This window comes from Myxine glutinosa, chromosome 1, assembly GCF_964187855.1.
Source record: "Myxine glutinosa chromosome 1, kmMyxGlut1.1, whole genome shotgun sequence".
NCBI lineage: Eukaryota > Metazoa > Chordata > Myxini > Myxiniformes > Myxinidae > Myxine > Myxine glutinosa.
The window spans coordinates 310,693,986-310,715,167 of record NC_136261.1 but is presented as its reverse complement, the minus strand read 5'-3'; the positions used below and the strand labels follow the sequence as shown (position 1 = coordinate 310,715,167).

Below are 21,182 nucleotides of genomic sequence, written 5' to 3'. Positions count from 1 at the left end.
CCTCACACATTAAGTTAGTCTGTCTCCACATGTTCTTTCTCTTCTCTCATCCTGTAGTTTGGACCTACCAAGAACTCAATAAAGGCACAGCCGCAAACCGTTCTTTTAAGAGAGACCTCACTGATACTTGACTCTTTCCAGTTTCCTCCTTGCACCTTACCCACACCCTCACCCACACCTCTTCAATATGCACCGTAGATGCCTGATTTCCTCCTTTTTACGTCCCTCCCCAAGCGAATTGGCAGTGAGGGCTCGTCAACCCACGCTTGGTGAGATAAAGAGGTCGCAACAACCTCACACTGTTCTATCTCTCTTGCTTCGTCTACCCTTCCGCGTGATGAGTCTTCTGGGTACCCTGTTATGTTAGATAGGTGAGGAGTGTAAGCTAGGTAGTTTGGGACAAGTCTGCTTTGTGTCCCTGTTCTTTGTCCTTTTTGAACCCTTGTACAATTTTGTTTGTTGAAACTTTTTGATTGCGTGTCCCCTTTTTATTTCTGAACATTTTGATTGCTCGTACATCAAATTGCTTTGAACTGCACCGGATGCTCCCCCTCGGCTCGCCTTGTGAAATAAACCCCCTATTGTTGAATTGTTCTTCCGATCAGTCTGTGCCTGTCCTTATTTTTTCATTGATCTAACACAGTCCGCATATAGTGTTAACCTGGGAGGTTTTATTCTCCAACTAATTGGCTCCAGTCTATGTCTGATGTGCAATGGCAGTTTTCGCTCGGATGCATCAAATAAAAATATAAAAGATAAGAGCAGAGCACATCAAGGGTGCGAGACCCAGATGGAAAACCCCTGACTGATAGGTAAACGGCAACTGGATGGAGGACCCTGGGGGAACCTGGTAGACAAGCTGGCACTCCTGGTTGATTAGTAACCCGCCGGGATACGGAGTTATTCATGCTGTGTGGTCTCAGCTCCAGTAGTCCGGGAGGAGCCGACTAATCCCTCCGTCCCCCAGCTCCCCACTTTAATCACCTCCCGGGTGTGATAAATCCCAAAAACCAGGGCCATAACAATATGTTTGTCATTGCAATCTGTTTTCTTGTTGATGTGGATATTGTAACAAATGAAAGTGCCAATTTATTTTTGTTTAACTGCTGAATTAATATTTGTGATTTTTATTTTGCAGTCTTTGTCGTTGATGGTCAACTCCCTCGTTCCATTTGACATTCATATTTTCTGACTTGCTTGTAGGCTACCCTCAGTCTCCTTTTGTATTGGCTCATGACTATTGGCACTTGGAAGAAAATGAGGGGATCTTGGTTTGGATAGGAGTTTGAGAGGAGGGAAATGGGGAGGAAGGGATGTGCATGTGTGTGCATCTATTGAAGATTGTTCTAAAGCTTACATTAAAAAAAATCCTTTATGAAGAAAAGTGTAAAGCCTTTAAAAATATATCTATACCAGATCAAGACTTATAGAAGAGTGAGGTGATGAAAGGTTAAAAAGTAGGAAACTGAAAATGGGGGCAGTGGGGTACCACATTTGGATTCAACAAGTTTGGGAATGAACAAACAGGAAAGAGAACATGGGTGATGGGAGTAAAAAGGTTGTGTTAGGTAGGGATGATGGTAGTAGAAAAGATCCCAGGTATGGTTGTGAGATAATATGGGATGGTAGGGAAGAGTAAGATCGAACAGTCTCAAGTAATTGGTTCCACAAATGTGAGAAAAGAAGAACCGAACAGTGGAGGTGTGCAGTGAGCCTGGATTGTGGGAGTTGAACCAGGATGGGGTTGCTGTAAGAGCATGTGTGCCCTGTGAATTTACGTGAAAAAAAGAGTTTAATTATCCACATATTCTACTCCAGCCACTCAGTATTGTTTTATTCTGGCTTTCAATAGCACATTTAAAAGAAATTTCGACATGGTCAAAGCACATCAAAAGCACGGAGAGCAGTACTCCAAGCTTTTTATACAGTTGCATCCAATATAAGCAGAATTTGTTACTCAACTGCAAGCCACAAACTCAAATTCAAGAGCATTTGGTAATTACAGGATATAACTTCCACCATATGAAATCTGTAGCAGACATCCCAACAAATCGTTAGCACATCTGCCATCGTCTTGAAATTCTTTCATTTCCAGTTGTTGTTTTGTAGGCAGCCTGTGGCTGCTGGTTGCATCGTTTTCTGGAAGTGTGGCTGTGCCGTTGATGCAGTTCCCCCTGTTCCCAGTAATCTGGTACTCATTTTGCTGACCCCGGAAGGATGACAGGCTGAGTCAACCCACCTGGTGTTATTTCAACGGCACGAAAGGGGCTCAAACTTAAGACCCTAAGATCTTAAGCAAGCCAACTTAACTGTTAAGCCAACACCAGGCTTTTTCATTTTGAGCTTAACTGTATGATATTATACAAATACAAAATCCGTTCAAAACAATGTCATAAATGCGCATGTTCAAAAGCATTTGATACATCTTCAAAAACGTTTGGCAACGGGTCACGTCTTGTTTTATATCAAACCAACCAATCAACACCTGTAGAGACAATTAGTACACAACATTAACGTGTTATCCAATGTCTTGGCGATTTTTCCCTGGATTATGGCAAGATGTCCCAGCACAGACCACATTTTGTGCAGTTGCATCTTCCAGATTGGCAATGATCTTCTGACTGCTTGCAGCCACATGTTGTAATCTGGAGACAGCTTTGAAACAGTTTCCTTTGTAGTTATCAAGCGTTGCAGGATGTTGTTCTGAATTTTCCAACGGCTCTCTGTGGTGGGCGGTAATTCTGGCTCCGGCACCATACATTTCCTCCACACCAGGGTCTGATAGTGAGGTCTTCCTATGTGCTGTACCAAAACATTCTTTGTCTGGGGGAGATTTTCCAGGTTAGTCTTTGTCTTTCGAAACAGGGACCCTCTGATAGTGTGGATAGAGATAACCTCTATTCAAGGAACATACAATTTACGACAAAGTTTTCTGCTTCTGAATGAACCGTTTCATCTGGCTTCAGATCATTGCTCAGACCATGTAGGAAATGCAGATTTTCTTGGAATATTTTCAAAGACTACCTATTCCCAATTCCAGCAAACTGACTAGAACATCCAGGTATGGTGTGATATGCCAAGATATTTGAGCGAACCACTTCTCCACACTGTATAAGATGGACAGCTATGTAGTTGGGTTCCATTTTGGTGCCAGTTTTCATCCACACTTCCTCGTAAACGTTAGGAGATGTCAGACGATTGGATAGGAGATGTCATTGCCATGGCAGGCTTTGACTATTTACTGACTAGCAGAAGTACCCGGCGTTGCCAGGCGGGGGAGCAGTGGGGAACGGAGGGAGGGGGGAAGGGGAGGGGAGGGGAGGAGAGGGGGGAGGGGGAGGGGGAAGGGAGGGGAGGGGGAGGGGGAGGAGGGCAAGGGGAGGGGGAGGGGGGAAGGGGAGGGGGGAAGGGGAAGGGGGGAAGGGGAGGACGTCGAGGGGGGAGGGGGAAGGGGTGGGAGAGGGGGAGGGGAGGGCCAGTCAACAATGACGTTGCAGTTCTCATGGTAGGAGAGCAGTGCAACAATCACGACATCGTCCTGCGTCTTCGCGACAACAGCATGAAGCGGATTTCGGAGACTCACCGATCCTATGACGCCCTCCTGTACCGGCGTTGCCGGGCGGGGGAAGGGAGACACGTACATTCCCAACCCATACATTCGCCCTCTCGACTCAAGCTCACTCGGACAAAAGCCTCACACAAATTACACTGTGATATATGGTGCGAGTCTGGTGGCGAGGATGGAACATCACGTGATTGATCTGAGCGAATCAGCGAACTGCTCTGGCACTGGCTGAGATTCAGTGTATAATGTTCCTTGCTGAAATGCGCTAAGTTAAATATGAATAAAAAATATGGATCTCATCATCGGAGGTCATTTTTAGGTAGGCCATGTCCTTCTGGGGCCCAATGGCCATGTCTATGCCAAAAATCAAGTACGTGAGCCTCTCCGTTTAGGAGTCTATAGGTAACACACAAACAAACAAACTGTGTTTTATATATATAGATATCCCAACAGCTGTGCATCTTTAGCATGGAAGATTATTGTTGTATCTGCCTCTTCGTGGTTTGCACAGAAATTGGAAACATCCCGGACAATAGATAAGGTACTTTTGGAGATGTCAGCAAAGTCACCACAAATCACTAGTTATTTTATGTCAACTGGAGGATTTGAAAGCAGTTCCTCACATATAAAACTTTCTATATTGGATTTGTTCTCACCGAGGCTGATAAATTTGCTTTGATGTTTGTTCTGTCCACCAGTCACATGGGAGACAATGTCCTGAGCAATGCATAGCAGTTTGATGTGGAAGTGTTTGTCCTCGGGAGTAGAGACATCATCATTTTCAATGTGTTTGTCATATGAACACAATAGCTGTAAATAGCAAAAACAGGCTGTCGGGCACTGCCCTTTCTGTGTGCTCCAAGTCAATTCCGCCAATGAAATTGTGCCTGGGAGTGTTCCTGATATCAGTACGCACATTTACTGCCACGTGAAACATCCAGCTCAGAATTTCCACATCGGGATCATCGTTTTCCGGAGTCAAGTGAGTCGCTGGGATACTGTAAGAACCTTCCACCATGTCGCTCACCTTGAAGAATGATTGCACTTCTGGCTCGATCTTCTGGCTATTACACACTTGGATGATTTTGGAAAGCACCATGTTGATCCGTTAACATCCACTCCCCTAGCCCACGAATAAAGAGTTTTCTCATAAGAATCTAAGAGTTGTACCTCGATGATATTTAATAGCCTAATCATTAGGAATTATGACTTTGTGAAAACTGTCAGGCAAATATAATATACTAGCAAAGGTGCCTTTCCCCAGTGATGGGAAAAGATAGCCATGGTGGTGGTGAGAATAATCACAGAAGATTACAGTCAGGCAGTTGTCGGGAGAAATTCAATCCATACCTTGGTGAAATTGCCAAAATCAAGACTCTCTGCTCACCTTCACTCTTTCATTCCCCTTTTCTCCCGCCTCTGGAACAAACTCCCTCACTCTCTTCAATCCCACTCTACCCTCCAGGTCTTTAAAACAGCTGTTCACCACCATCTCTTATCTTCCCCCATCCAAAACCTTGATCTTTTCTACCCCTGTTAATTCACCCCAGATACACTTTTCTGAAATACCAATTTCTTTCCTGGAATTCCTAGCAGTATCCTTGTGTGTTATACCTCTCCCACCCTCCCCCCCCCCCTTCCCATGCCTCCTCCCCCCAAGCCCTCTCCCTCCCACAGATCTCCCGCTGTGCTTCCCTCTCTCTCCCCATCTTGTCTCCCGCTCCCTTTATTGTATGTTTTGTGTGTCCGTTTTTTTTTTTGATTAATGTTAGCTCTTACACGAGCCTCGATCTTGTACACAGAAAAAAAAATATATATATCCTGCAACGTTCAACTTCACCAAAGGTGGGGCTATTCAAACCAACTGCAACAAAGAGGAAGTATTCCCCCATCATTTTTCCTGGTGGTTCCCAGGGGATTCTTGGCGACCAAAAGAGACGCCAACCCCGGCAAAACCTGGGCGGTACAACTTTGTACCTCTGTGACAAATTTGGTCCCAATCCGTCCAGAGGTGTAGGAGTGTATATGTAACACACAGACAGACACACAGACAGAGAGATCAACATTTATACTTTTTGATGATTAATGAATGATGAATTGGAGTGATTAAAGCATCCATTTGTGTTGAGGAAACGAGAAACATCACACAGCCAATTGTGAACCAGACATGATGACGCATGGAATAATACATCAGAAAAGTTCACTGAGGTCGTTTCTTATTAATAACTATCTTTAAAAAAAATTATATAGATAATATTAACATCGATAAATTTAGAGGTATTATATTGAGAATTCGTCAGAGCACAACCATGATTCTTTAAGGCGAAACTAAAAAGCACAAACATACATGCTGCATTGGTGGGACAATCACATGACGTTTTATCCTTGGCTACAGGTTGTCGGTAGAGAGTTGGTGCTCCATTTCATTGAGTATCTACTCGAGGGGTACGGTCAGAACGAGGAGCTCACTCAACTGATTGACAGCATCCGACTTCACTTGCTACCAAGCATGAATCCTGATGGTTTTTCCCAAGCTTTTACTTCCGACTGCGATGGAGTGATTGGCAGGTGGGCATTGAGGATTCAGCTGGTGTGAGACTGAAAATAATTTGCTCTACCTCTCCTATGAGTGCCATTTGCCATCATCTCTTTTCATTGTCATTTGTTTATCTGCTCATTCCAATCATTTGTTTTATTATGCCAATATTTCCATTTCTGCCTTTTTTGTTTGTGCAGTGGTGAGACGGGGCTTTGCAATCACTTCTGTGTGTGTGTGTGTGTGTGGCTGCATGGATGTGTGTGTGTGTGTGTGTGTGTGTGTGTGTGTGTGTGTGTGTGTGTGTGTGTGTGTGTGGCTGCATGGATGTGTGTGTGTGTGTGTGTGTGTGTGTGTGTGTGTGTGTGTGGCTGCATGGATGTGTGTGTGTGTGTGTGTGTGGCTGAATGGGTGTGTGTGTGTGTGTGTGTGTGTGGCTGCATGGATGTGTGTGTGTGTGTGTGTGTGTGGCTTCATGGATGTGTGTGTGTGTGTGTGTGTGTGTGTGTGTGTGTGTGTGTGGCTGCATGGATGTGTGTGTGTGTGTGTGTGTGTGGCTGCATGGATGCGTGTGTGTGTGTGTGTGTGTGTGTGTGTGTGTGTGTGTGTGTGTGTGTGTGTGTGTGGCTGAATGGGTGTGTGTGTGTGTGTGTGTGTGTGGCTGCATGGATGTGTGTGTGTGTGTGTGTGTGTGTGTGTGTGTGTGGCTTCATGGATGTGTGTGTGTGTGTGTGTGTGTGTGTGTGTGTGTGGCTGCATGGATGTGTGTGTGTGTGTGTGTGTGTGTGTGTGTGTGTGTGTGTGTGTGTGTGTGTGTGTGTGTGTGTGGCTGCATGGATGCGTGTGTGTGTGTGTGTGTGTGTGGCTGAATGTGTGTGTGTGTGTGTGTGTGTGTGTGTGTCTGCATGGATGCGTGTGTGTGTGTGTGTGTGTGTGTGTGTGTGTGTGTGTGTGTGTGTGTGTATGTTTGTCTGGGCCATAACTGTTTTTCCATTTGATTTTTGTCATGAAATTTCAACAAAGCTTTATTATGAGAATATGGAGAAGACAAATTTCGAATTTGGTCAAAAGGTCAGAGTTCAACATCACATAAAATCATCAATTTTCTTCCGATTGACCTGAAATTTTAAGAATTTGCATCTTGAGTCACTGAATTGGTTCAATCAAAAGGTAGAAGTTTATTGGGTTTTTTTTTTTTTAGATCAAAAGGTGAAAGGTAAAGGTTGCATAAAATATCAATATGTAAGTCATATCAATATGTCAGTGACCCAATATGACCCAATTCATTGAGTGTAACCTATGTTTGTCAAGATGGTTAAAAGGTCAAAGACCAAGGTCACAAAATCGTTAATTTCCATGTGATCGACTTGAAATGTTAACATATTGGGTCACTGAAGCCTATTGCTTTTGAGGTCATAAGGTCAATGTCGCCTAAAATCGTCAATGTTTTTGTATTTTTTTTTAGCTGATTTCATGATGTTTAGCAAATGGAAGAATAAGAAGTCTGAATACAAAGCAGAGGCAGATGGGCTTTGCATTTACAGGTGCTTTCTAGTTGTTGTTTTTTTGTTCAGTCACCGCAATCAGAATTACAAACATACTTATAGGCAGCTTGGCTAATTATTGCTTTGTGTCTGTTTCACTCTCCTGTTCAATCTGTCATTTGAAAGGCCATTGAGCTCTGGAGGTGAGCCAACTTTTAGGTTTTGTCAACTTTCAGGTTAAATGTGTACTTTTGCTGCCAGCTCAGATTTGGAGGTACTGCGGCTCCATGGGACGTCAGTGCTGCAGTCATTCAAAGTTATTATCTGGGTGTCCGTGAGAAAGTCCTCATGCCGAAGTCTGTTAATATGGTCAGGAGTCTTTTGATGGCAAATTCATTGAAAGAGTTTCAAGGCTCCAATCATTCTGTCTCAAACTCTTTGACAATCTTCTCTTGAAAACCAACTTTACCATTTTGCCCATGACTCCATCCTGTGCAGAGCGATACGGACCGCGGATAAGATGTTGTGTTTGCCGAGTGGATGGCACCGCGGCCGTACAGTTACCCCGACTAACCCGATTCCCGAACGTTGGCCGGATCGCGCCACAGATATTCAATAGGGAAAAGACTAAGGCGACACGGATGTGAAGAAGAAGCAGACAAAAAGGTTGGAAATACGAATATAATTTATTTGCTATTTACAGGCTCAAAATAACCAAGGAAGAAGGAAAGATAAGAAAATAATATACAGAAGATATTGTGAGTTTGGGAACATGAGTGAGTTTGATGCTGCTAAACAGCTTTCATCTGATCTGAAAAGGAAAAGCTGATGATGATCAATGCTGACAAGTCAAACGCTCTCACACTTCTCATTCTTTTCAATGCCGACAATTGACAATCTCCACAAGGATCGTCAATCAAACTATCCAATGCACCTTTGTTGGTTTGTGGGGTCTCTATATTATACAAACTTACAGTTGGCCTTAGGGGTGTTGATCGCTATTGAAAACTGGGGGGAAGGGGGGGCGTGGGGGGGGGGGAGGGGGAACATTTTCTGGGAAAATTATTTTGAAGTGGCTATGAAGACGATGATTATGTTTTTGGCATTTTCATGAATGTGATACAATCGCATAAATAGTCGCCAATTTGAAATCTGATATCAAACTTCAAATGATTTGATGATATATCAGGAAGTCGGGAGACTTCATATTTAGGGATGACACACAATTCCTAAAAAAAGAAAATCTACCAGGATACGAGCTTGCAAACCTATAAAAGTACCAACCAATCAGTCGTCTGTGGAGGATTTCACATCAGATAACACTCATTAACCCTTTGTGGGCTGCATTTTCTTTTTTATTATTGTCATTAAAAAATTAAAATTTTTGTCGTTTTCCAAAAAAAAAAATTAATCTTGTGACAAATCTGCGACAGCAGCACACAAAGGGTTAACCGTTTGGACAGCATTGCTGAACTACTAAATTGACAGAACAAAAATAGCCCGTCTGCAATTCATTCTTCTTTTCAGACAGTAACTCAACATTGGTTTAAGCTTAGTACTTTCTTCAGGCGCGGATATACTGCATTTTACAGTGGGAAGGTCCATGACACCTCAAACTTTTCACAACTTGAAAGGATTCCACAAAAAGTAGGTGTAACTGAATATTTACACTTTGGGAAATGAAGTGTCAAGAGGGGTGGGTGGGACAATGACTGTCAATCAGCCTGATGGGGGCGGGGCCACAAAACACATTGACTGTAATGTACTAAAGAATGGTAGATCCTCTATAAAGTATGTACAGTGCTGTAACATTACAATGTGAAAAAGTTTGGACGACAACATTTAAAAACTAGAATGACACATAAACTAGAGACCATACCTTGGCCAGGGTGAGCAGTATACGTTTTGTATCCCTCTGATAGGTCAGATCTGGATCCGGATCTGACCCAAAATATAATCGGTTTGCCTAATCAACTAATCCACCCAGTTTTGTCATAAGTCATCCACAACTTTTTGAAATATCATTTTATTTATCGTTTTTGGACCTATCGAGCAATGTTGAAGAATCACTTTGAAAATTTTAAAAAATTCTCGTATTCATATCCGGATTTGGATCTTCCCCAAAATCTAATCGATTCGGCATTGTCACCAGGGCCGCCGAGAGCTAGAATTTGCCCCGGGGTAATACCAAGTGTCGGGCCCACTTCATCCGGGCCCCCTTCAAAAATTTTTTTTAATGAACCTATAGCTAAGATTGTTTCCGTATTTTCATCAGACCAAGTAAATGCCATGATTAAGGGAAATCAATTTGTTTGTTTTTTCTATATTTTGTAGGTGCCTAAAACACTCCCCGACCTACACCCAAAAAGGAAAATTTATATTTAATATTACACACACACACATACGGCTCTCTTATCCGATGATTCTTCACAACTTTTTGAGATATCCTGCTCACAGAAAAACAGACAGACAGTGGCAGAGGTAATTATATTTGGGAACGTCCATATTCAAATGAGGGCTCCATCCCTCTGGGCTGGCTCCCCTGCCCCACACCTTTGCTCAGCTTGATACGATGGAAACCAAGGCCTTTACGATCATTGGAATCTCATGCGATGAAGCTGAGTCTGTGGGGCTATTACCTCCACATCCCAGACAGGTCAGTGGTCTCTCTGACTTCTACCGCCTCCTTTCTTGTTTTGCACCCTCTGCTTTTTCTCTGCTTTGTCCCTTAAGGTTTCTGCATGTCCCACACAGTCCGCCGGTAACCACCTCCTGGTAAAACGTCCCAAATCCAAAATCACGGCTCACCTACACTCATTCAATCTGCTTTTTCCACCAACTGTGGAACTAACTTCCACATTCTCTTCAATCTGATTCTTCCTTCCAGATTTTCAAGACAGCTGTTCACCACCATCTCAGATCATCCCCCACACATAACCATTATCTTTTCTACCCCCATTATCCCTGATCCACAAGCCCAACTCTTTCCAAGTTTCCAATTTTTCCTTTCTGAGAGTTTACAGCTGTATCCATCTTGTTTCACCCCCTGTCTCCTCTCCTACACTTAATTCTTCCCCACATCCCTCTATTTTGTCCCTCAACCCTGCTGTTGGTGTGTTCCCCCCCCCCCCCCCCACCCCCGCCACCTCTCTCTTTCTACTTTTACGTTTGTTCTGTTATTTCCTGATCCATTCTATGTTCTAGTTCCTCCATCCTCTAAATCCTCGACTTTGCATCTAAAAAAGATATATATTGTATATCTACCTCAGGGCTTGTAATTGTCAGGCGACCTCTGGGATTGTTTTTGATACAAGCATCTAGCCTCTGGATTTGCTAAACGATGACGGGAAGCAGGTTTACGGATATGGGGGAGGTACAGTGCATATACAGAACACAAGAACAAAAGGAGGAACGACACAAAAATGAGGAAGAATGTCCAGGAGAGGAATCGAATGGGAAGTAATCAAAATGTGTCGAAGATATTTTGGATGTACATGGGTGAGTACATGAGTTGGTGATGGGCAGGGCATTTGAAAGACTGTGGTGAGGAGGACGAGACAATGGACACAGTGACATGATTCCACAATTGGGAGAATAAGGGGATGAATAAATGCAGGTGGGCAACCGGTCTGGACTTTGGGAAGCTGATGGTTCCTTAAGGAACGCATCTGACCTGTGGTGATTGATAAGCTCTCATTTATTTTCTCCCAACAGAAACTCAAAATACTAGTTTGATGGAGGGATGTATGCACATACCACTTCATAGGTGTGAGGTGTGGGAGAAAACATTTGAAAGTAACCATACACAACTTACCTTTCTACTCCTGTTGCAGGTACAACCATAATGGAAAAGACCTCAATCGAAACTTCCCTGACCCATTTGATTCCGGGAACGGGTTGCGAGAGGCCGAGACCAAAGCAGTGATGCAATGGATAAAGAGCGAATGGTTTGTGCTCTCTGCGAGTCTACATGGAGGAGCTCTCGTGGCTAGTTATCCATATGATAACAGGCCCCCTGGTGAGAGTCTTACCCAGTTATCTGGAAAGTTAACTCTTTTAATCATAAACTTCGACCCAATTTGGTACCTTTTGTATTTGCACACTCTCACATGCCCGTTTGGAATTAATGATTGTTATTATTTATTAGGCATAATTTGCTTACTTATTATTCACGAAATGTTTAATTAGTGAGAAACTGGCAAAGGGATTCAAGGATGAAGATTTCCAAAACATGAACTTTCTCCAAACTTTATGTAAGCTTCCAACGAGTACTCGTCTATGTTCAGATAGTGTCAGTATGCAGACAAGACGAGCAATGGATTTTATCAACTAAAAGTTTTGAGCTTCTGCCACTTTTTTGCTCTTTCAGAGGGCTCCTTCCTTGGCACACCTGAGCTCCTCACCACATACAAGGTTTTCAACCGCAGCTCAAAGGAATACTGCTCTCCCCTCTGGGCTGGTGCTCCTGCCTCACACCTAGCACGGCTTCACGCTGTTGAAACCCAGACTTTCAGAATCATTGGAATCTCCCGCGATGCAGCTGACTGAGGGCCTTTAATTCGCTCACCACAGGCAGGTTGGTGGTCTTTCTGTCTTCTACCGACTCCTCTCCGGCCTTGCTCCCCCTAGCTCTGTCTGTTCTATGTCCCCCAAATTTTCCTTCAGGTCGCACAAGATCTGCCAGCAACCCTATTCTGGTGAAGCTGCCAAAATCAAGACTCTCTGCTCGCCTTCACTCTCTCATTCCTCTTTTCTCCCACCTCTGGAACAAACTCCCACACTCTCTTCAATCCCACTCCTCTCTCCAGATCTTTAAAACAGCTGATCACCGCCATCTCTTATCTTCCCCCATCCAAAACCTTGATCTTTTCTATCCCCGTTAATTCGCCCCAGATCCACTTTTTTGAAATGCCCACTTCTTTCCTTGAAGTTCTAGCAATGTCCATTTGTTTTTACCTCAACCCCCTTCCCCTGCCCTCTCCCTCCAAGCCCTCTCCCTCCCACAGATCTCCTGATGTCCCAGTTCTCTACTGTTGTACTTGTGTGCTTCTCTCTCTCCCCCCATCTTGTCTTCCACTCCCTTTGTTATATTTTTTATGTGTCCGTTTATATTTTCTTGTCATCATTGTTAGCTCTTACACAAGCCTCGATGTTGTATACAAAAAAAAAAAAGGGCTCAATTTTTAAATCTTAAAAATGCTTAGTTGGGAAGATATTGTTTCTGTAAGCTAATGTATTTATTTATTTATATTTATATATATATATATATATATATATATATATATATATATATATAGTTTCAAGGCACACCCGATCACAAGTGTGCCTCACTGACCGGGTCCTCAGTCGAGGTCCTCAGCATCATCCCGTTTAGGCCCTTCAACCTCGATACGGTCAGCTAAGGTGGGCCAGCAGGGGCACATACGCCTCCACATGCAGCAGCTACACCTGGATGCGTACTTACCCCACCCCCAGCCAGTGAGAACACAGACTACAACAACAAAACTGCCTCCACTCCCAGAATCAACAGCCCCTCATCCACTCACTCACACACCCAAAAAACAACAACAACAACAACAAAACAAAAAAACAACAACCGGCCATCACCCTTACAACATGCACCACTCAAACAAAAACACATTCATGCAAAACCACACCCACTCCTGCAACACATACACCCACTCCTGCAACACACACACACACACACACACCATTCACACATCTCCATTTATCTTCCGTGCTCAGTCAATACCCCTTTAGACTGGAATGAACCACCTCCCACAACCTCAACCTACACCATTCGACATGCCTCCATAAACGTCCTCCATATCCAAAATGAGCCTTTCAAGGCAACCTGGGCCACTTTGTCACACATCCTCCTTCTTTCTGTCACACACACTCCAAGCCAAGCAAGAAATGCAGAAAAGGAAATTGCCAATATACTCTCTACACCCCACCTCAAATGGCTGACAAGAAACTCGCCAACCCTTCTCCCGACACTCTGCCTCCAGCTCACTGTACTTTCCTCTCTTCCTCTCGTGCACCTCCTCGATGTCCTCTTCCCAAGGTACAGACAATTTCCCTAAGATGACCTGTCTTGTTGCACCTGACCAGATGACAATGTCAGGCCGCAACCTTGTCACACAGATCTCCTCTGGGAATACCAATTGTGGCTTTAGGTCTGCCACCACTTGCCAATCACAAGCATCTGACAGCCCGCTTGTTTTCCACCTCCTCCTCTTTCACCTCTTACCACTTGGCCATCTTTCACAAACAACACCTCTCCCCCATCGGTCTCCTTCTCCACTCTTCTTTCTCTTGACCTCAGCACCTCTTGTTGCACCATCTGCACCACCACCGCCAGCACCTGATCATGTCGCCACCTGTATTGTCCTGCTGCCAATGCTACTGAGCATGCACTCAGTGCATGCTGCATCGTTCCCAAACCTCCACACAAATAACATCTCTCCTGCAACAATCCACACAACCTCAAGTTTACTGGTGACGGAAGCACATCATACATTGCCCGCAACAGGAAACTCAACAATATTGGCTCCATCCTCCAAATCTCTTGCCACTTCAATGTCCTCACCCGCACACCTTCCCACCTAGTCCAAGCACCTTGCTGTGCCTTTCCGACTGCATTCACATATCTCCCCTCCTCTTTCTTTCTTCTCACCTCCCTCTCCACCATCTTCCTCCTCTCTTTCACACATGCCTTTCCCCATCGCTCATGCTTCATTCACTCCAAGCCATGTTTCCGGTGCTGTACCATCCCCACGACCTCCTCCTGTTGCAACTGCTCCTCCATCTCGTCCACCTCTGCTCTTGCATTCCACTTCCGACTTCCATTATTCTCTGGGAGAGCATTCTTTACCACTGAATCACTTAAATCCCACAACATCATGAACTCCCGCACCCTCACCACCTTAAACTCCTCGGTTAATGATGTCAAAGGAAACTGGAGTTTCCCACCCTGACCATAAAAGGCAATGTTCATCAAACAGCGTGGCACTCCCAACCACCTCCTCACAAACCCACTCACCACAACCTCCATCCTCTCTACATGCCCAATCGCAATATCATACATCATCAATGGCCACAATACTCGTGGCATCAATCCAAACTTCAAACACCATACCTTCAACTTACCTGCCAAACCACATCTATCAATCCTCTTTAAACCTCTCAAAAGATTGTTCCTCACCTCCTCCACCCTTCCCACATCATCCAACTCCATTGTATACCATCTTCCCAAACTCTTCACAGGGGCTTCTGTCAATGATGGAACCACTTCCCCTCCCAGCTCAGACCTATGCATGTTATCCACCACTCCTCGTCTCACTACCACACTCCTCGACTTTCTTGCTTTAAAGCCCATTCTTGCCCACCGCATCAACCTTTCCAGTTATCCCAGTACCTCTACTACTGCATCAGCGGGTTGTTGGACAACTTTCAGGTCATCCATGAATGCAAACATCGATGGCAAACTCTGACCAGTGGCTAGCTCCACTTCTTTCCCATGTCCACTCACCGCATGTATCAACAACTCCATAACCAGCACACAGAAATTAGGGGAGATGGTACATCCCATCGGGATCCCCACTTCCAACGTCTGCCACTCTGTTACATAGGACTGTGTCGCAAACCGCATCAAAAACTGATCATAATATGCTCTCAAAAAATCCCTAAATCTCCGTGGCACCCAAAAGAAATCCATGGCATACCTGATCAAGGCATGCGGCACTGACCGATATGCATTCTCCAAATCCAGCCACACCACTGCAACCCTCATATTTGCCTCTTTGCCTCCTGTAACACTTGCCAGACCATTGCCAAGTGTTCAATGCATCCTGGTGATCCTGGTATTCCTGCCTTCTGCACAGAACCATCCACAAAACGATTCTCTCTGATGAAGCCTGAGAGCCATGCCTCAAAGACACCCATCAATATCTTCCCATGTACATCTAGCAATGATATTGGTCTAAACTGTTCAAGTGTCACAGCCTCCTCAATCCTCATGCTTTGGAATATAAACTCCTCCCGCCCTATCCATTGACTGGGCACCACTCCTTGCCTCCATACCACCTTCAGAGGCTTCCACAGATACTGCCTGATGCCTTCACAACTCTTAAACACCTTGTAGGGCACTCCATTTAGTCCGGGATCCGATGCCGCCCGTGCCTTCCTCAAAACAGCCTCAACCTCAGACATCTTTGGCTCTGAAAAATCAAATGGAACACCTGGCTCTGCGGTCCCACCAAGCCTTTGATGTCCTCCACCATTTCGTTGCTCCTTGTGTCTGCATACGTGACACACAGGATATATATTGTTACGGCACCCAACGTCGGCCTCTTTCCCCCTTATCGAGGGGGGATTAATCCCCTCGTCTATGACTGACCGACGTGGTCCTGGGGGTATGACGTCACGCCCGGTCAGCGCTGGGCAGGGTATTAGGCCCACCCGTCCTATGACCTAAATACCAGTGCCTCTCGGTATGCAAGTAAATACTCCCGCTCACGGCCGCAGCGTAATGGATTGGTTGCGCCGAGCGAAGCGAACTGTGGCGTGAGCCATTTATCGAAGGGGCTAAGCCCGATTCATATGCGTTGGCCGAATCGCGCCACGTACACTCAATTTGGAAATCGCTAAAGCGACCGAATGAGAGAGAAGGAAGGCAAAGGTACAGAAGAACAGATATTTATTAATTATTTACACAACCCAAAGAAAAGAGAGCAATCAAGGTAATATACAGGGAAATGGAAGGAGCAGAAGACACAGTGCAATTATTAGCTTATCTATGCAGTCTTAACTTATACCCAGGGACAAGACACACAAAACAAACTCACGTACACGAATGGGGAATTTGTAAGCAGGAATCACTGGAGGGAGGAGAAGGTCCAAGCCGATGGCAGGGCGGGAGGTCCGGGCAAATGTACCCCGTCGAGGTCCACGTTCCGGGCTCGAAGCGAACAGCAGCTGGCAGCTCCGCGTCTCCACAACCGGCAATAGGGCCTAGAGGGTCTCGGCCTATTGCTGCAATATGAGCACCCCCTCACGTCTCATCCTCTCTTGGCTGCTTCAGCTGGGTCACGCATCTGCCGCGAAAAGGCATGTGTCCGTGCTTATATCGCGCATGGCGCGATGATCCGCCAACTCCTATGCCACGCCTCCGGTTTTTGCTCACCGCGGCGCTGATTGGTGGGCAAGGCTCTTTGGCTCCACCTTTGATGACGAGGTGGTGCCACGCCCGTGATCCGGCGGCTCCTGCCCCCTCCTTGGCCTCGTGTGCGATGGAGTCTTGTGGTGAAAATGATGGCAGTGAAAACCGCCCAATGCAACGGCGGCCAACGCCGCCGAAAACAGCCCAAATGTCGCTTGCACTTTGAGGAGACGATTTGGGGGAAACTTGAAAGGGGAACTAACTTATTTAATTGATGCAACACAATGAATTAGTGGACCACAGAGCCTTATACTGACATTTACTAAAACATAACTACTGAGGGACATCTATGATTTGCTACGTGTGTGCGATGGCCTAACTAAGGACGACCTTTGATCTTTACAATTGGAGGTATTTACAAGAAATATTTACAGCACACAAAAGGGTATATTTTACAACAAATTACACACAGGATTCTCAAATCCTCAACACTGCATCCTCATCCTCACGGGACGTCCCGGCCCGAAAACTTTAACTTTAGTGTGACACGCAGGTGTAGTAACCCTCTACAATTAACCTGACCCTGAGTGCGACAATTTTAAAACACGAATAAATATGTCCCGCTAATTGCGTTGCACCCTGCCTAACAGTTTCACACCCACAGCTAACCGAAATGCGGAATTATTTTCAAACTAAACATGAACGGTGGGGGAGCATTATTTACAGTGACATTATTTTGACTATTTACAAAATGCAACCCAGGACCTGTGATTTTTCTTTTAGGGAAACAAAAAAAAGAAATTCCTGTTGGGAGGGAGGAGACAGCATGCATTGCATCGACGCACCAGCACCAATAAACACCAAAGCACCAATCACCAAAACCGCACCCAAAGCACCATTCGGTGCAACAGTCACCAGTTCATAATAATAACACACAAAAAAACAACAACTGGTGGTGGTCTTCTTCTTCTCTGCTGGGCCGATGTCCTTCCTGATGTTTTCTCTACTTGCGGCCTATTTGGAAATAAAAGGGCACCAACGCGTCCAGTTTTTATTTAGGGCCACAGGGGCCAACTAAGGGTGGTCCACCTGTTTGGCATAGGTGCCACCTTTACCCTGGACCGCAAGTGAGATTACCTGGCCACCATGGCCGGTCCCCAGCAGAGGTGCCAGGCCCCAAAACGTGGGGTCCATAAAGTGGTGCTTGGCCGCAGAACGGCGGTCCATAAGTGGTGCATCAATGCAAGCATGCTGGTTGCGGGGGTTCGGGCTCACGGACGCGACCTCCCCGCACGCTCCTCTCAGTGCCCAGAGAGCACAGTCCTCGGGTGGGAGACAGGGGAACAGAAGACAGGTGAGTAATGGGTCAGGGCACAAGGGTACACATCAAACAAGGTAATGCAGAATGAGGTGCGCACGGAGAGCGAAGTGAGAAAGCTCGTCCCTACCGTACGCCCCCCACATGTGACCTACACTACCCCCCCTTGCCCCTCCCTGTATTTACAAAAACCTACACATTTACAAATTCGTCACTACCGTCACGTCTTCCCCATATCTCCCATATACCAAATTCGTCACCACAATCCCTTTGACCAAAATTTTCCATTACCAATTCATCATCAATCCTCATAATGAGGAAGAGATGGAACAAACAAGTACAGTGTCACACCCACGTCATGATGCGTCTCACAATCCAAACATTTGCACAAAAAATAATCAAAACATGGCATGGTGTGGCGTTCTGTCACCTCAGGTGAGTGGATGTAGATGGTGCGAGGAGATTCCAATCCTATCTACCTTCTAAATGACATTAACACACTTTACACTACCCGGGGTCTTTCCCTGCCAATCCATTGGCAATCTTACTCTATGCGGTTTTAAGAACCAAATTCCCATTGACCAAACTGTGGTGCTTCCTCAATTTGGGGTCTCACTCCCCCGATTCAACTCCCTGTGCCTTTGCACAATTTCAGGACGGGGTCTTGTGGCTCTCCCAGCAGGTCTACCCACCTGCACACCTCCACCACTGCAGTTGCCTCCGAGCTTACCTGCTCCTTACCCTAACCTATCTAACTGGGGAAGGCCCTCTGGCGCTCTCCCCACTCGGTGCCCTCTCGGGCACTGGGCTACCCGGATCCGTCCTCTGGATCCTCGGGCCCCATCCGCAATAACTCTACCAGCTCCCAGAGCCCACCTGCGGCCTCACTTGGCCGACATCCTCACAGTGGCAGAGTGCCCATTTAACTACACACACTAACAGGCCACACGCCCAGCCATTTCCACGTCACTAATGCACCCATCCAAACACCATTCTTCCACACGCACCACAGATGCCAATATCCAACCACAATTTACCTACTCCCTCTACCTAACTCTTAAACTACCCTCCCCGGGTATTCGTGATAGGGGTCCACTTTTCCCCCATTCACACCTTCGCACCATCCACCACTCCACTACACAGTTTCCACCATACTCACTCCACACCATCCATTCCATACTCCATATATTCCAGACCATTTATTCCATACAACCATGCTCACCTGTATTTGCATACCTGTGCCGTCACACCTGGTGCTTCCTGCACCCTCCTTCCTCCAGGACCATTTGCTCAACACAACACTCAATCACCATTACTCACTCATACACTGCTCCATACACCTGTTCACTTGCACACCTGTGCAATCACACCTGGTGCCACCTGCACCCTCCTCCCTCCCAGGCTTCTTCAATCATTCAATACAATGCACAACCACAATTGTTCCTCATGCACTGCTCCATACACTTTCACGCTCAATACAACTCACAATCACAATTATTCCTCATACGCTGCTTCATACACTTCCACGCTCAATACAACTCACAATCACCTCACTCTTTTCACAATACACTTCCGAATACACTTTCAATTCTCAAACACACGGCATCATCTGATCTACCTGGTGCCCTGCTAAAACTCGCGCTTCCCAGTCGCCCCTTACATTATTGCGCTCCCTCGTCATTATCATCCATTCTAACCTCTCTATGTCCCCGACTACCTGTCCAATGTTGCTACTTAAATCTAGTTACCGATGGTCATCTCTACGTCCCTATACATTATCCTAACCCTCCCTCGGCGAGCTTTCACTGCCATAAACCCCATAAACCTATAGCTCATGTGCCCCGTTTGTGCGAGGGATGGCAGAGTTGCCATCCCACCACATCGGGTATCTTCTACTATCATTATCAATTTTGTCATCAAATTTCAACCAATCACAAATTCCCTATCCAAAAATTTCGGGTCCAAAACACTTACCATCACAGTCCGCTATATCTGAGCCTCGGTGCATCGTCACATCATTAAAACTCGGCTTCGCAAAGCCGAGCAATGAATTCGGGTGGTTTGTTTGCCTGCAGGTTGAATCCGTCCGGCATTCGGTTCAAGGGAGGCAGTTTGGTCGGGCCAAGATTCCACGCACCATCTCGGCGCGGAACCTTGCGGCCTCCGGCCCGATGGCTCAATCTCGCCCGGTCGGAACCCCGCCCCTGCCAGGGGGCACCGTTCCGCTTCCTCCAACCTGCTCCTGAACCGGAACGGTCACCTTGCCCGACAAGGCCCGGACTCGACCGTGCGGGGCGGAGCCAGGCCAGAATCGGGCACGACGCTTCGTAGAGAAGCGATGCAGCACCGACCCGTGCCGGGCCTCGCATCCAACAAAGCGCACCGCGCCCGGAGTGCTCGCCTCGGCTATCCGTCGCCCTAACTGCTAACCCAGTTAACATCGATGCTTCACTTGCATGCTCACACCACGCGTTCCGTTCCTTATTCACACATCCAGGTGTCTCCAAACACTTCGTCATTGCACCTTCTCTTACACACCACCCAGGTACACTCATTACGCTCACAGACTTCATCACACACCTGACCACCGCACACCTTGGCACACACTCGTCGTTCGCACACCTCATCAACGCACCTCTTCGCGCCCACTCCTCGGTCACATCCTCTGGACAACCACGGGTGTGCACTCTTTTGCACACCCAATCACGCGCTTCCATGTGCCCTCTCGCACCTGCGCCAACACCAACTCAGGTGTACATTCACACACGTGCTCGACCATTCCAGGTGTGGATCTTTTCATTCCAGGTGTACATTCTTTCTCACCTGTCACAACTAACTCGTGTTCCGTGTCACTCTCACCACCACACTCTGTCATGCGTTCACTCTCACTCTCGACAGCATACTCACTCCTCGGCGCACACTCTTTCCTCACACACACCTCCGTTCCACACCTTTCTCGCGCAACCCTCGTCGTTCGCACACTTCTCCTCCGTTACGTCCTCCGTAACACTCACCATGGGCGTGCACTCTCGCATCCACCCACTCACATGCTTCAATGGGCTCTCCCACACCCGCGCCACAACCAACTCAGGTGTGCTTTCTCGCACACTCTCGCC

General features: G+C 46.3%; 1 protein-coding gene across 19 annotated transcripts in view; it reads left to right on the top strand.

Annotated features, from left to right (window-relative positions):
• CPM (carboxypeptidase M) overlaps window positions 1-21,182 on the top strand; it is a 102,527-nt gene that overhangs the window by 26,314 nt on the left and 55,031 nt on the right. For all 19 annotated transcript variants that reach the window (XR_013621467.1, XM_078768656.1, XM_078768639.1 and 16 more), the window contains 2 exons: window positions 5,961-6,133; window positions 11,419-11,603. Coding sequence is in view for 18 of the 19 variants with exons in the window: in XM_078768656.1 (XP_078624782.1) it covers window positions 5,961-6,133; window positions 11,419-11,603 (358 nt within the window). In the remaining variant the exon portion in view is untranslated. The remainder of the gene's footprint in view (window positions 1-5,960; window positions 6,134-11,418; window positions 11,604-21,182) is intronic.